Source organism: Etheostoma cragini, chromosome 9, assembly GCF_013103735.1.
Source record: "Etheostoma cragini isolate CJK2018 chromosome 9, CSU_Ecrag_1.0, whole genome shotgun sequence".
Taxonomy (NCBI): domain Eukaryota; kingdom Metazoa; phylum Chordata; class Actinopteri; order Perciformes; family Percidae; genus Etheostoma; species Etheostoma cragini.
The window spans coordinates 25,884,886-25,901,207 of NC_048415.1; the positions used below are offsets into that span (position 1 = coordinate 25,884,886).

At 40.2% G+C, this 16,322-nt stretch overlaps 2 protein-coding genes across 8 annotated transcripts in view; one reads left to right on the forward strand and one right to left on the reverse strand.

The window, feature by feature from the left end:
• The window catches only part of suco (SUN domain containing ossification factor), a 51,489-nt gene extending 37,898 nt beyond the window's left edge, over window positions 1-13,591 (reverse strand). For 6 of the 7 annotated variants that reach the window (XR_004657777.1, XM_034880562.1, XM_034880566.1 and 3 more), the window contains exon 1: window positions 10,704-11,003. Coding sequence is in view for 5 of the 7 variants with exons in the window: in XM_034880562.1 (XP_034736453.1) it covers window positions 10,704-10,756 (53 nt within the window). In the remaining 2 variants the exon portion in view is untranslated. Of the gene's footprint in view, window positions 1-10,703; window positions 11,004-13,420 lie in introns of those variants that run through there. The other variant, XM_034880567.1, reaches the window with a different exon arrangement.
• On the forward strand, window positions 11,964-15,270 carry tmed5 (transmembrane p24 trafficking protein 5). The gene is made up of 4 exons (XM_034880621.1): window positions 11,964-12,306; window positions 12,938-13,035; window positions 13,439-13,619; window positions 14,849-15,270. The coding sequence occupies exons 1-4, from the start codon at window positions 12,118-12,120 to the stop codon at window positions 15,065-15,067; spliced, it is 687 nt and encodes a 228-aa protein (XP_034736512.1). The 5' UTR covers window positions 11,964-12,117; the 3' UTR covers window positions 15,068-15,270.
• The last annotated feature ends 1,052 nt before the right edge of the window (window positions 15,271-16,322 follow it).

The window sequence follows — 16,322 nt, forward strand, 5'->3', positions numbered from 1 at the left end:
AAAAGGGGGTCCAACCCGTTACTAGCATGGGGTACCTAATAAAGTGGCCGGTGTGTGTGTGTGTGTGTGTGTGTGTGTATATATATATATATAACAATCTTTTGCAAAGAGTGACCAAAGGCACCATCTGGTGACGGGGGCCGTGCTGACTTGCTGTGTTGGATGAACAGAGGCATACGCCATGTACTTTATTCCTTCTAATGGCGTTTTTCCATTACATGGTACATGTTCGACTCACTGGGTTACACTTTTCTTTGCGAGAAACCATTGGATCCAGTTCAAAGCGATGCAACTATAGGTGTGAAAACTAGAATTGCACAATTACGAAAAGTCACGATTCAATATTGATTTTTGATTCAAGAACGATTCTCAACTAAACAAACGATTCAGCACATGTTGTTGCTTTTCCCATGTAATAGTATAAATGCCATTACACAATGAAAAAAACTAAACAAAAATGCATTGATTTTTGGAATTCTATGATTCGATTTTGAATCTGTAGAGCTTGAATTGATTCATAAATGAGAATAGATTTTTTGCACACCCGTAGTGAAATCATCTTTACGAACAGCCTATTAACACATGTCACACCTTCAGTTCAAGGGAAACTTGATTGGTCGCTTTTTTAATATTCCTGTTAAAATGGATGATCCCATGATGCTACAGTCATAACACACTGGCACAGCCCTCGCAGTTCCTGGCAGATGACACCACTTCATCCTGTTTGTTCATAAAGCCGAATAATGAGTTTGATAACACGCTTGAGTTCATCTAATATAATGAGAAGTCACGTACACTTATAATCCACAGCAGTTTAGACTATTTGTAAAAGCTTGTTTGCCTTCCTGATCTGTAAGGATCCTTCTTTCACTACTCTGGCTCTGTGACGCATGTTAAGCTTCAAAATGTACACAGGTGGTGTTTTCTAGGGTGTAATGTGAATGAACAGACCCACTTCTATTTGGAAGCTAGCCTAAAGCACCAAGTAGGGGCCAAGTCACCTGGTAGAAGAAAGACTGCTGCTTCTGTAAGGTTACGTTCACCCAACTTGACTGCAGCCAGAACCAAAACTGAACAGTTAAATCGGTGTGTTGACCACTAAATTATTGATGCAACAGCTTTTGTTGCATCATTTAAACCTCAATAACACAAGAGTGAAGATAATGTTTGAATCTGACTTGGTGCTAGTCGGGTACACACGTTATCTTCACTGATAAAAGTACAAATAAACACCTTGAGGCTGGCTGAGAGGGTCCGAGCAGAGACACCATGAAACAACAGTCCTGTAAATGCAAACACAACCAACCCAAATAATGTGTTATGGTATAAATGTGTCAAGCTTGTATTTTACATTTGTTTAGGTTCAGTTTGTTACGTTCATACAATTAACTAATTATATCATCTGGCTTAAATAGAGAAAGACAACTTGTAAAAGAGGTGGAATCTAATTAGTTTGTCTTATTACACCCTTACCCATCTGGTAAGTGCCTGTATATTTATCAGTAGTACAATTTAAACATGCATCTCTTTTTAGATACCCAGCTAGACAAAAGACCTATGGTGAAGCTGTGACACTGTGAAACATCGCAGCAGTCCCAGTCAGACGGGGATCAGAGAGGCTTGGGAATCTGACATCAGGACAATGGGACGAAAGGATGCGGTCATGTGATCTAATGTTATCTGATAGGAAAAGCCACTTTGATGGTGGGGGTTAGCATGGGTGGGTGTGGATACAACAAGACGTGTGCATGCTTATTCAGTATGTATGCCTCATCAGGCACGGCAGGAGAACAAAAACTCAGACATCATCACAGTACACAATGTACCCTTGTCCTGCAGCAGCGTGGTGAATCATTTACATTGACCAGACACACTCCAGTGCAAACACTTGCCTAAAGAGCAAGGAAACCTTAAAAAAAAAAAAAAAAAAAACATTGGATACATTACACTCAACAGTAGCACTTACATGTTTAGTCAATTTAAAACAAGCCTTCTGTATTTTACTGTACCAATTTGATTCTGATGTCCGTTACAAATCTATTTATTTTGGCCTGTGAAATAAGATTATAGATATTGTATTCAGAAAGCGGCGTGAGGAAAGTATAGGTGATGGTATTGGTATGTCTCTCTATGCAAGCGTAAGCAAAACGTCCCATTATTAGCTTCAGTACACAATGTTCTTAAGCCCTGTGTGTCAACAATGAGAGGGGTATGTTTCTGTACATTGCCTTCACCCGGACGGTTATATATATATATATTTTTTTTTTTTAAAAGACCACCACACGCAGTACAAGTAAGCATAAAAAGCAGTAAAGCAGAGAGGGGGAGGGGGGGAGAGAAGAAACCAGAGCTCAGGAAAAAAGTGCCTTTGACAGGCAGAAAAGCAAAACAACCCCTGATTTTAGTGTAATTAACTATCAAAAACTCACGATTATCATATATTATATACAGCATCCAGCTATCAGATGTCTTGAAATGAATTAACAAGATGAATTTCATGCCTTAAATGATTTTATACTCATAATATGCAATTAAAAACATGGTAAACCACTTGCACCGTTTCATTGCTCAAATATGCTCCCAAATAGATTTAGTGTAGAACCACTAAAGGTTTCAACCAAAAAAAAAAAAAAAAAAAAGTTTAAACTGAATGTTCAGTTGTCATATAATCAAATCAATCAACTCTTCTCACACAGGCAAACACACGCAGTAACACTATTATGTGTTCCGACGCATATTTCCACCTTTAATAGCAATCTCCACCCTCAGAGTACTATTCACTAGTAGAGCTGTGGCATTTTCTTTCTAACCACTGACAGAGCCTCAGGCTACTGGCCCGCAATCAACTCTCACTGCAGACCTACCTTTTCCCCGAAAAACACGTGAGCAACAGGATCCTGCAAAGAAGTTCCTTCTGCCAGAAATTAAAGTATACATTATAAAGAAAAGAGTATTTGAATTCAGTCTTTTTGATAAATGGCACTGTTATGGGGCTTATTGCATACAACTGCAAGCTTTTTAACTATTCACTTCATCTTCCAAGTTTATGACTCAAAATCTACAAGGCAAACATATGTTGATGAGCAGTGAAAGCACTCTGAACAGACAGTTGCACGATTAACCAGATTTACCTTGGGACATCCTGCTAAATTATTTTCTAAGTTAAGGAAGTAAGAGACAATGTCGACTAGCACAAAACTGAAACAGGATACTTCATCCTATTTACATCTGCATTTTGTTTTTACTTGAGGTAAAAAAAAACAAGACACCTAAAGGCCGTTTTATGGTTGTGTGTAGAACCGATGGCGTACCCCCGCAGACCCCTCTGCGTCTACGCCGTAGCCTGACGTGTACCTCTCCAAAACTGTAAACAACACGTCACAGCGATGCACATCGCTTGGCCGTGGCTTGGTGGCGTTACATTTCCCCTGGCTCATTTCCTGATTCTCCTTCTCTATAAAAAATGAAATCAAGGAGGAGGTCAACTTTTCCTGATACAGATTCTCCCACAGCAGTCATAAAGAACAGGGGAGAACACTTTGTTTCTCTCACTAGAGTTGCTACTCGCTCCGAAGCTAAATTGCTGTCACTCTATCACTTCTCCTCGCTCACTCTATCACCCACCACCCACACACGTATAAACATCAGGCGACAGCCTCCACACAACCATAAACGGCCTTCAGAGACAGACCATGCGTCTCTGTTTTATACTGTTCTCCAGTCATAACTCTCGTCATTCAGACTTTAAGCTGTCAAAGCAAATATCGTTTTTTTTAGTCAGTTACCCAGTTTTTACTTATTATACTCATTAATGAGTAGAAGCATATAACTCTTGTGTTGACCTCCCAGGTCAAAAATGGACAAAGAAATTGACATTTTTGTCCCTTTTTCAGACTTTTTTTTTTTTTTTAACACCACCTAACTACCGCTAGTTTTACAGTACATTTTGAAATTCCTGGTCAATAACCCTCATTTATATAGAATTAAACCAAATATTTGAGTTAAAATAGCAGAATTTATGGATTATTTGCCTAATAGTTAAGATCAGAGGAACGTACAGATGAGTTTAGTCAGGAATGAAAGGGATCAATTGTATTAGCAAAGAGCGTTGTATGGAATCCAATCCATTTTTTGTGGTAATTTGGTTAAAAAGAAAACCCAAATTTCAGATATAGACATTTTTTTAAGGGGTCAAATTTGATCTGAGGACAACAGGAGGGTTACTTAGTCTACTTTGTGTTTACTTGTTCTTTCTCAACCAATTCATGATTCTGTGTACCACAGTTGTCAGTAGTCAAAACAAACTGCAGGCTAACTGAAAAACCTTATATAAAGTGCAGTCTGACTGGTTTGTGATTAGCAGGCACCACACAAACCACTCTCAGTCACTACCAAGCATGTCATTTTTATTATTATTATCTAGGAACAGTTCTTTGCAATCTGGATTTTATATTGTCCCGACTGCCCCCCCAAAAAAAGTTAACATACAGAGAGCCATGCAGCTGGGAGACAGGAAGGCCAGCAGGCAAGAGAGCTCAGTGTGCTTTACAGTCTCCGTGGCCAGTGGGCAGGAACAATAGTGTGCTCTGGGGTGCCAGTCCAACTCTGTCTCCTTGCATATAACTAGGGTTGCCATCCTGCAGCGCTAACCTCTGCTACAACAACAGAAAGACAGACTCAGTTACTGAGCGTCCAGTCATAAGGCAGCTAACTGTGGGTGAAAGGAAAGGTTTTATCACTACATTTTTAATCAGAAGTGTAATGCACCCACTGGCAGCTGATTGGACCCAGTCTCTCAGTCAGACAAAGGGAAGTCGTCTTATCTAGAGGATTTCATTGCAAAAGACTACTTTAGTGCATTTTCTAGTTAAACTAAACCTGAAAGTGACATCATAAAACAGCTTATTTTGTCTGCAAATCGAGAAAAAAAAACACATAAAGAAATGTAATTTTATATCACAAATGATATAAAATAAATAAACAAGCCTGAGACCAGAAATTGACTAGGTAATGTGTCCTACAGCCACATGCCGAGACTTGCATGTCGTGACAGTACAGTATGTGGGTGCTTATGTATAAAGTATTAAGATAAAGAACCAATTTTAAATACTTTTGCCACAAAAAAAAAAAAAATTAAAATAGCTAAAAATGGGGTGAACACAAGGAAAATACTAGAGCTATAGACCTTCACATTTGAGATAGTCGTTCACGCTTGGATTAGACTTCATTTAGAAGGTATCAAACAGGACAATACCAGAAAAGCAAGAATCAAAGCAGCCACACAGTATCAAAAAAAAAAAAAAAAAACATTTCTAAAAAGGCAGCTGGATGAAATCATGCTAGAAGGTGATCCAAAGACAGGGTTTGTTACTTTCCATTGTACCTTCAAGTTCCAACACCCCTCCCTTTTCACAACCAATAAAACACACAGAGCCTCTCTCTGTTCCGGTCATGGTCTCTCAGTACCCAGTGCAGGTGCTGGTGAGTGTCTACTGGCAGGAAATACACCAGTGACAACCATGTCCACTTGTACACGTGGGCAATGAGAGGCGGATCTAGTTATGCAACAATTGCCCCAAATGAGGACCTTTTACAAAAAGGGGTCAGAACGCAAAGTTCTTTCAACAAGAGGGTCCTGGGCAGCTCACCCGGTAGTGCAGGCGGCCACATAGAGAAGTAGAGGTCCTCTACGCAGCAGCCGAAGGTTCGACTCATGTCATTTCCCCCCTCTCATGTCTTCAGCTGTACTATATGAATAAAAAGGCTTAAAATGCCCCAAAATAATCTTTGAAAAAAACTACAGTGTCCTGCAGCTATGCTTGGTTTTATTGCTCTCACATTGTCTTTCAGCAAGTTTTAAAGGACACCGTTCTCCCAGAGGAACACAGTCATGAAACATTTTTTAACCTTATTCCAGACACACGTTTGTGTGGTGAGTGGGAATTTACATGACGCTATCTTTTATAAACTCCATTAGCCTGCTAACTCACGGTGGACATTTTGTTATAGGCAAAAATATTTGTGCTGCAAAACAGAGGTTCACACAAAAGATTGCTCAAAAACTGTAGCCGTCAGTAAGGAAACCCTCATATGGCAGCAGAGGAAGCGCTGAAGCCCTCTTAGACTGCCTCATCTTATAGATGACCTAGGAAAGGTGTACTGTTACTGGACTGTTGTCTAAACATTCAGCACCCCACACCCCTAGGACACAGGCAAAAACACACCCCAGAGCACTTTCAAAAAGCATCAATGTCAATTAATTACATACAAGACTAATCACCAGCGCAAACAATACATTAAACAATCAGGTGAGTCAGTTCAAATAAAATTCAACAGCCCTGGGCGGACAACTTCATTTTACCTGTGTCCCGGAGACTTGTAATGCTTTGCAAGTTTTGTTATGCTTAATGGAATATAATTTAAAGTCCCAGTTGGTCAGTTGGCTGCAGAGTTATGTTATGAGTGCTAATCATGTTACATAATAACAATAATCTCATAATAACAACATGCAGCAGGGATATTTCTCTCGAGCATGCTCCTGTACAAATGCGATATTCACAAACAATCCAGTTGTCTATTTTGATAGTTTTACAGAATATCAAAGAAACAGAAAGATGCCAACTGTTTGAGAGAAAGTCCAACAATGTGTTACTACAGGGAGGAGTGCTAAAAAAACCACACTCAGCCAACGTCTAGGCACTAAAGTTGTAATCTTAATGGGGAGAAAATATGTATGTGGTAAGATATCATTACAGACGATCAAACTGCCTGGAAATGTGCACCCTCACACAAGCACAAGTACCTATGCATGCTTTCTCCAGTGATGTTGTCAACTGCCTAAACCAGCACAGTAAGACCCCACAGTTGCTGACTATGGCAGCAGGACACACACAGAATACGTTCTGTTTTTCTGAGCACTAAAGCATAAAGGTCTGAGCAGTTACAGTGATCTCACAGTAATATACAGCGAACAAGGCTTCACACATTAGAAATACAAGCATGGAATCTGCACAATGTTATTTAAAACAGCAGGTGGATCACAACAACAGATTGATGCCTCCTCACAGCCTTTTGCCACCAGCTTCCCGTTACAGAGGCCCTCGCAGCCTAAAATTACTGCTGCCTTGGAAACCTTTAGGTAACTGCAAGGACTGCATTCCCTGTTTCTCTGTTCACACTGGGATGTCTGAGAGCTGGCACAGAGGAGTGAGGACCAACAGCGGCCCGCTAAAAAAGGGTTTGCATCGGTAATCAAGTCTGCGCGTGTGATTGCATGGTCATTAGTTTGTGGGAAAGAGAAAAAGTGCAACGAGCAATAATCTAACATGCAAGGCTGTGATCAAATACAGCCGTTACTAGGAAAAGGTGTCTCATTTTAAGTTAAATCAATAATTCAATTTTCCCTTAGAAATGTCTTGAATTTAAATGACTAACTACAAATGTGTTAATCCCTCAGTCAGAATCCCTGTTTCACAGAGAGCACACCCCTGTTTTGCTAAGATGTTTTTTTGTACATGCTCATTCTTCCGTTTTCGTTTCTTTCTACTTTGTTTGCCAGCTATGAAAGATAAAAAAGTACACTAAATCTTACCAGAACAATACCTGAACTGTCTTGAAATAATCTAATCTATGGGAATGTGATCATTCAGAAAAAAAAGAAAAGAAAAAACAGAGTAACAGGGTTACAAGCAGAAGAGGATTATGTAAGATAGAATTCTTCCTTTTAGTCTTAGCAAAAATGTTGACTTATTTAAAACCAATTTGAATCTCTTTTGCAAAACATGAATTCTATGAAGGAACTAAACCAAGCCTGTGTACTCGAAAGAGTTTTACTAATTGATGACATTATATAAGGCTTATCTTTGTTATGCTTAATTAGATATGCATTTTTAAATCTTTATCTGATGCTATGAGGAAAAAGGAAGGAGGAAAAAAAACAATTGGTTTTAGACCATAATGATCAGGGACCTTAAGTATAAATGAAACAGATATGATCATTAGACTGTGTGTTACCACTGTTATTAGGTAACACACAGGTATTAGGTTATCATGTCCTCAAAACATTAAAACCAAAGAAGTGACCTCACACTGAAAGTGTAAGTCTTGCCAAAAGGCAACCTAGGGTCTTTTTGTGAATGTCCCCGAGTCAAAGAAGCGGCGCTTTTAAGATAGGCCGTGCTCTCGGTTTTCTGTCAAATGGCCTTTTGAATGGGAGAGCTAGGGGCACTACTATCAAAATAACTATTTCTAAAACACTAAGAAGGCTCGACACAACATGAAACTTTGCTCCAAGTATCACCAGGGGCTCTACACATGATCTCAGCATTGAGAACACTGTTTGTGTACACAGAATTTACAAAAAAGGAAGGTTTTTAACAACTCACGTTAGCGGTTGTTGTTTACCCTATCCGCCATTTTCCCAGTCAAAGAGTGTTGCGAATGAACTGACTCCATATAAGGAAATGTCATTCTTATATGAGGCTCCTTTTTCAACAACAAGGTCGTTACAACAAATTACCCGTGCATTTATATGGAACCAAGCTTTAGGAGCTTTCCCTCTTTATTCTCCTCCCTGTTACGTTGCATTCGGTGACTGACTGTTTTTGACTGGCTAGATGGATGGCGATCGGAAAAACCTAACAGCTAAAGTGAGTTGTTAAAACTTTTGCTTTTAGTAAACGCTGTACACAAAGAATGTTCTCAACGCTGAGTTCATGTGTAGAGCCCTTCAACCATTATGACTTATATGATTATGTCTACCAAGTTAAGTAATTTAAACCTACACATTGTCAGGAAGAGTAATGGTAAATACTTATCACAAATAAATGACCAGGATAGTAAAGAAAGACAACAGTCAGCAGACCAAACAGAGGTTTGTTGCTCCCGAGTCAGCAATCTGGACATAGGTGGCATGTTAGCTGGACTGTTAATCCCATTTCACAAACCCTGCGTATTGTTTACCTGCTTTGTGCCTCTGAGATTAAACCAATTCATGATTTATGTTAATCTACCGGAAGTCCCCTCAGAAAACGCACTCTGGAGAGGAATGACACACAGCATATTATAAAGTGAAATGTATTTACATTGTTTAATGTAGTAATGGATATGTAACATCTTTACTATAGTATAATATGGATCCTTTCATATGTATTTACACTTGTTGGACTACCCACATAAAGTTAATCCATTTTAATTACCACTGATTATTTATTTTAGTCATGTATTAGTTAGGATAACAATGCAATGTTGCATACTTGCATTCTTTCTTTGCATTCAGATGCAAAGAAATCCTTGCTTTTCTTTATGTCATTGCTTATCCATATGATTATAAACTGACACATTCTGCATTCAAATAGGTTGCCAAAACTAACTCAACAGTCTTTAGACATCAGTCTAGCTGATGATGTTGATTTGGTTTCATTGTTCTCACATCGCCTTTGAGCAAGTTAAAGGTCACCATTCACACAGAGGAGCACACAATCATGAAATATTTGTAATCCTTTGCTTATTCACAACACACGCTTATGTGGTGAGATGCAATATTTCATGAACTCATTTAGCCTGCTAACTCACGATGGACATTTTGTTACAGACAACAATAATTATGTGAACAGAGGTTCACACAACAGATTGCTCAAGTACTGAAGCCATGAGTTGGGAATTCCTCATATGGCAGAAGAGGAAACGCTGAAGCCCCTTTAGACCGCCTCATCCTATAGATGACTTGGGAAAGGTGTGCTGTTACTGGACTGTTGTCTAAACATACAGCACAAACATTACACCCCCGCCCCCCCCAGGGCAAAGTAGGGGTGGGAATCATAGGCCTCACAATACCATATCATCACGATACGATATTATTGCGATTTTAAACATATTGCAATATTCCGCGATATACACCAAAATGACTTACAGAAGGACCCCAACAACTCAATATGCAACTCCACTGTATAACCTACTATTGACTTATTGTGTACTTCCCTATCAGAAGAAGACATTGTACTATTATATTTACCTAAGTTACCTCGAAGTTTGTTCCCCCATCGCGTAGTTTATTGTGACTGTAGTACCTATTGGTTGTAATGAATATATTGGCCAGGTTCTCGTTTTTTTGTGAGGGAGATTTAGCCACGTTATGTGTGTAACGTTACACTTACAGGTAGCCTGGTATTTGCCTTTTTCCTGCAGCAAAGCATTTTGCGTGAAGTTACCTTCCTCCCAAAGACAAACACACAGACACACACTTAAAGAATTTCTAAGTATTTCTTAGTCAACATTTACCTTACCCCACCAGACGAGTATTCAACGTTTTCATTCACAGCCCATGCTCACTGGTTTATGTTAGCTAGCTCTGCTGCTATTCAACAGCTGGCTAGCTAACCTACTAACCAACTAAAAAAAACTTTATCAACCAGTTATGTGTTAAATACCGACAAAATCATGCAAAAGCTTTTCTTTTTAGTCACAGGTCATAACACATAACACACACCACACACTGTAACTAGCTAGCTGATAATGTTAGCTGTGCCGGGAGGATTCATGTCACTGAAAAATGATGACCGACGGATATAATGCGGCAGAAGACATCAAAACGACGTGACAGGCAGTGTATTTATCACGAAACCTGGTTTATCTATTGTTACGACTGTCATTTGTCTGACATGTCATTAACGATGTGACTGGAGAAGATGTCAGGTTTAGCTTACCAGCACAGGAGAGCTACAATGAGGCACACCAACAAAACGCGCAGCCTCTTCATTATCTTCCCGCGGGGACCAACATCCTCGCTCGCTTTTTGGAGTTGTGTCTAATCTTTGACGGCTGCACAATAAACCGAATACAAGCTTTTGTTTGCTGGAAGTCCCTTGTCAATTACAAATGCGCAAACGACTGTCTTCTGTGGTTAAACTCTACACTTGAGGTGTGCTAATTTTCATCTTGCAGACCAGACCAGTCGTCCACTTCTTTTACAGCATTTACAGCTACTGGCGTTCAGGGTAGCTGGCTGTTGGTAAATTCAACCCTTGCTCCACGTCTGACCAACCAAATAAGAGCTGTGGGTTTTTCAACCAATCATTGGAGACGTAGCAATACCGTGTTTGACAATTCCCCGCCTACTGGACCGAGGATGAGTTGGTGACTGTGGAGCACGACGCGTCACCCATATCATGATAAGCATATTACCAAAGCACGCAATATTCAAAGTTATTACTCAATCGTCTTATGTCAAACGTTTCAATGTAAATGGATAATGTTGATACCTTTGTTTTTGTAATGGCGATATAAAGTCTTCATCACTTGATAAGGCGCGTGGTTATGAATGTGAACATTATGTACTTTGTTCCTCATTGCTCAAGATCTTCAGTATACAAATGCATTTTAGAAGCATTCTAAACAGGTAGGCTATTGCAAAAACAACCATTCGTTATTAAAAGCACGTTTGTTTGATCATATGTGTATAATGCATGTATCTCATATAATTCATTTAATAGGGCAGACACTTTAAGAAGCCTAATTTTCCACAAGAATTCGACAGGCGATTAAAATTTAAGAATTCAAATCATTCAAGTGGCATTTTTAGAATATAAATAACCTTGAACCACCAAAACACATATTCATAAGTTTATATAATGCAAATGTGTAGATTGTGTTGGCAAATAACACTTTTGTTAAAAAAAAAGGTTTTATTTTCATTTCTGAACACACTTTCCGATCTTCTGTTTGCCCAGAGAATGTCTTATAAGGGGTTTGTTGGCCCACATGGAACAAAATAACTACATATCCCAAAGTGCAGTTCGAAAAGAACCCTAACATTTGCCTGTATTTATTTTTTCAATTGTATCTACGTATATAGAATAATGAATGTGATACAGTAATGAGTGTAACTTAAAAAAAAAAAGACCACTGAATTGATCCGACTGTTCTGAAGTTTAACTAGGAATGTGTTGTTGTTTTAAACCGGCGGGGGCCTGAGCTCTCGACAGCCGTGAGAACAGAAGTGAGAACATTTCAGAAGTGAAGTTTGAGCGAACGTAACTCGTTTCTTCGCCGCTCACTTATTGGTCAACCACTGTATTACCGTTTTGGCTCGGTTGGACTTTTAGGCACGCGGGCTTGGCTATGGAGGTAGTCCGGGTATTTTTGTGTGTGTTGTCCGTGTTCGTTGCTCTAGTCTCGGACAGGTTTGTGGTACTAGCTTTCTTCTCTCAGTCTTTGGACAGCGACTTCACATTCACTCTACCCGCTGGTCGTAAAGAGTGTTTCTACCAGACTATGAAGAAAGATGCCTCATTGGAGATTGAGTATCAGGTGATAAAGACTCACATAACTGCGATTTCCTTGTATTCAATTCTTACGTTAGATGGGGAAACCCGAACTTGAAACCGCGATAACCCCTAATGTTAATCCAGAGTCAACATTGACATAACATTAAACTGGTTGATGGTCACCTTTTATCGTGGTTGCTGTTCACGTTTTCTGGTGTAGTTCTCATTAAAGATAAGTGGATGCAAATCACACTGGTATACCTCGATGTTAAATACCGTTTTAATTTAACAAGACAGTATGATGTGTGGCTCACACCTTAATTTTCATATTGTTGGCAACCTGTTATGCCGGTGCAGTGTAACAGTCACAACACTGAATGAATGAGTCTGACTTTCTGGTGTTTCTAGAAGTTAAGCGATATTTGATAGTTGCCATTTGTTAATGCCTGTGGAAGACATCCCAAGCATTTTATAGGCTACTTTAGTGTCTACCTTGGAGGACAAGGTATCCAGGCTTATTGTTAGTGGATCAGGAGGGACACCTTGGGTAATAAAACGCGCATTCCTGAAATTCCAACATGTGGAAATGAAGCGCTGCTACATTCTTGTCTTATATTGTTTCAGTAATCTGTCCCATTTAAATCTCATGTGTGACTGTCCTCAACTGTCCACAGGTATTAGATGGCGCAGGTCTGGATGTAGATTTCTTCATCTCCTCTCCTTCTGGCCAAGTGCTCTTCAGTGACTACCATAAATCAGATGGCGTGCACACGTAAGTTACAGAGGTGGCCTTGGGCAGTGGTTTCCACACTTTTTCACGTTAAGGACACCTTAAACTGACACAAATTAAACCACGGACCCCACCTTTGATAAGAGTGTCCCAGCCTCTCCCATCTGATAGGATTTTTGCCTTTTGATGTTTTTTACAGAAAGTGTATAAAACCTGTGACCAACATTGTTATATCTTCTGTCATTGTGTTACTTATGGATGGAATTACAGTGAAAATAAATATTTTGATATGATTGAAATAATTTATTTCCCTTTTTGCTGGGGACCCTGTGAAACTCTTTCAAGGACCCCTGGTCAAACCCTACTTTGGGAACCACTGATCTCGGGGACATGCATTACTGACACAGATACATCTGCAAGCTCTTACTTTTGTGCTTTCCTCCAGCGTTGAGACTGAAGATGGAGACTACATGTTCTGCTTTGACAACACGTTCAGTTCCGTCTCTGAGAAGCTCATCTTCTTTGAGTTGATCCTGGACAACATGGAAACAGACGAAGACCCAGACGACTGGAAGTCGTATGTCCACGGAACGGACATTCTGGACATGAAGCTGGAAGACATTATGGTGAGGGTGCAGCCTGTTTAAAATAGACCACACGTTGCTCATCCCAAAAATATTAAATTTGATAAATGTAACACATTCCAGAGTAGTTAGGTAGGTGTGTTTGTTTGTGTGGGAACTCCTGAGCCTTGATGGCACCTGTGAAAAGTTAAATCTGATTTAAAGTCTCTCTGTTTTAATCTCACTGGGTGTTTCAGACTTCGTCCCTCTTCTCTGCCTCTGAGATAATTGTCACTGTGCCTATTATGCTCTCAGGATGACATAGAGGGTTCAAAGTGACCCGGCAGGCTGCCAACAAAAGAGCAGGGAGGGTTTGGGGACATGTTGACATGTCGGAAGCGTGCTCGTTGCCATTTCAGCTTACTGTAGCTGTTTGTACCATTCTTGTCCATATCTAATTGATTAGACTTGGTTTTGTTGAAGAATACCTACGCTAACATGGTGAACATATAGCATTTCCTGTCATTTCTTTACAATAAAAGCATCTCGCTGATTCACAAGTGGAAATCTTTTATAGTTAAGCAGCAACCGCAGGTACTAAACACAGCTCCAATTACTTAAAGTGATTAGTAAACAGTGAAATAAGGCTGATATCTCCACACAAACATACAAATGGAAAGTGAAAACTAATCGTACTGAGCGCTTAACATGAAAATACTTTTAAAAATGTCTCTCAAGTATCCAACACAGACTTGTATGAGTTTAAAACTGCTGAGGACACATGTCAGTGGAGGACACCGTCATTGGTGTATGCTTCCAAGCAGGACCACAGCAATGCCCTGCTGTGAGACACTGGTAGAAACTACTGTTGGCACAGCATAGCTAAATGGGGACCGACTCGGGCACATGGACAAACTATTATACATGCAAAGTCAAGAGGAGTGTGTCACAATAATAGACTATATCATGAACTCTCACCTATTGACTGAGGGCAGCCAATTGTCTCAGCTTGCACCACAATAGCCTGCAACACCCCTCCAACAGGAACTGCCTTAATTTGGGTCAGAAGTCACATAAGCTTCACTTAAAGAAAATGTATCTTCCATCTGGGCAGGAAGTTATTTTCCAATCGAAGAAGGGACTGCCCCCTAGAGATCTAACTTTCATTCTGACCACTCTGCTTTGTATGTTTGTGCATTTGGCTAGTTAGTGTCAGGTACATAAGAGGAACAGTGTAGTTGAACGTTTTCAATAACTGTTGTCTTCTCTGACCTGTGTCTCCTCTCCTTCAGGACACCATCAACAACGTGAAGGCTCGGCTGGGCAAAAGTTTGCAGATCCAGACGGTGCTGCGGGCGTTTGAGGCTCGCGACAGAAACCTCCAGGAGAGTAACTATGACAGGGTGAACCTTTGGTCTGTTATAAATCTCATTGGTATGATGTTGATATCGGCGGTTCAGGTCTATCTAGTCCGCTCACTGTTTGAAGATAAAAGGAAAATTCGTACATAACACTGCCCCAAACGGAGGGACAGTGGGAGAGAAACGCACTTGCCCTCAGATACCTTTTGGGATTTGTTTTCAGCAGATCTCCTGGTTTGTGGCTTTTAACACAAGATGTCCTCTATACACATACATATACAAAAACACCGACAGACATTTTGACATTCTTCAACAAAGTCATCTCATTTCTTTCTCTGGTCCTCAGTCTCTTTCCCCTGGAAATCCAGAGTTCTCACAAGAGCACAATTTGAATTTGCTCAGCGAGTTACTCTGGCATCGAGCAATGCTGCTCATTGTATCTGATATTGGTGGGGCCAGAGGCAAGCTGGACCAATCCCATCGGTGTATCTGATATAGGTGGGCCCAGAGGCAAGCTCAACAGATGACGGTTTAATTTACGAGTTAGCTCCGCTGGTAACTAAGCAAATGGGGCTCTGGATACTTCACCCCAAGTGTTGCTGTGATTGGTCATAGTGTTTTCCAATTGCATGCAGTAAGATTCACAAATGCACGCTTGGTGCCGCCCCTCCAGATAGGCGACTTACATTACTCGATGCCAGATTCTTAATCTTTCGGATTTGGGTCTGGATTTCCAGGCTACAGCCCCTTTGCCACAGCTAAAAAAAAAGGTTTCTCTCTCTTTAAAACTTTTCTATAGTTTTATAGTTACAAAAAGGTGACACAACAAGCATGTTAATGATGTGACTATTTTTCTTGAATCTAAAGTTACCAGGCCATGGTCAGTTGCCAAAATGTTCTCTTTTCTTTGGACATGTTTTTACTTTAGCTAAACTAGATGAAGAAATTATGTGGTATCTGAAGAATTTGATCTGAGTAAGAGTGGGAAGTGCAATCAGTCAATCAGCAAGTCTTTCCCCATAGTATAAATTAGGCCCTTGTGTTTTACTAAGACACCTTTTAGGGTTATCCTTAGCTGCCAGCCTTTTGCAAGTGTATGAGGCCTTTTGAATATTTTTCCCCATTGCCTTGGACATTTACGTTGCTTCTATCAATTCAGTCGGACTTTCCGTTTTTATGCCATTACTCAACAGTCGGGTATAAAGGTAGGGCCACGCTGCTAACGCTGCTCTTTGGCACTCAAGGGGCCAGGGAGCAGGAGAAGGAAACGGGCCATCTCCAAATTTCTCAATGACTACTACCCTACTCTCCTCTGCCATGACTTTTGGGCTTGTTGCCTAAATGGCAGTCAGCTCCACTACCCTCCTCTGTGAAGCCTCGCTGCTGATGGCAGCTATCTGCTTAC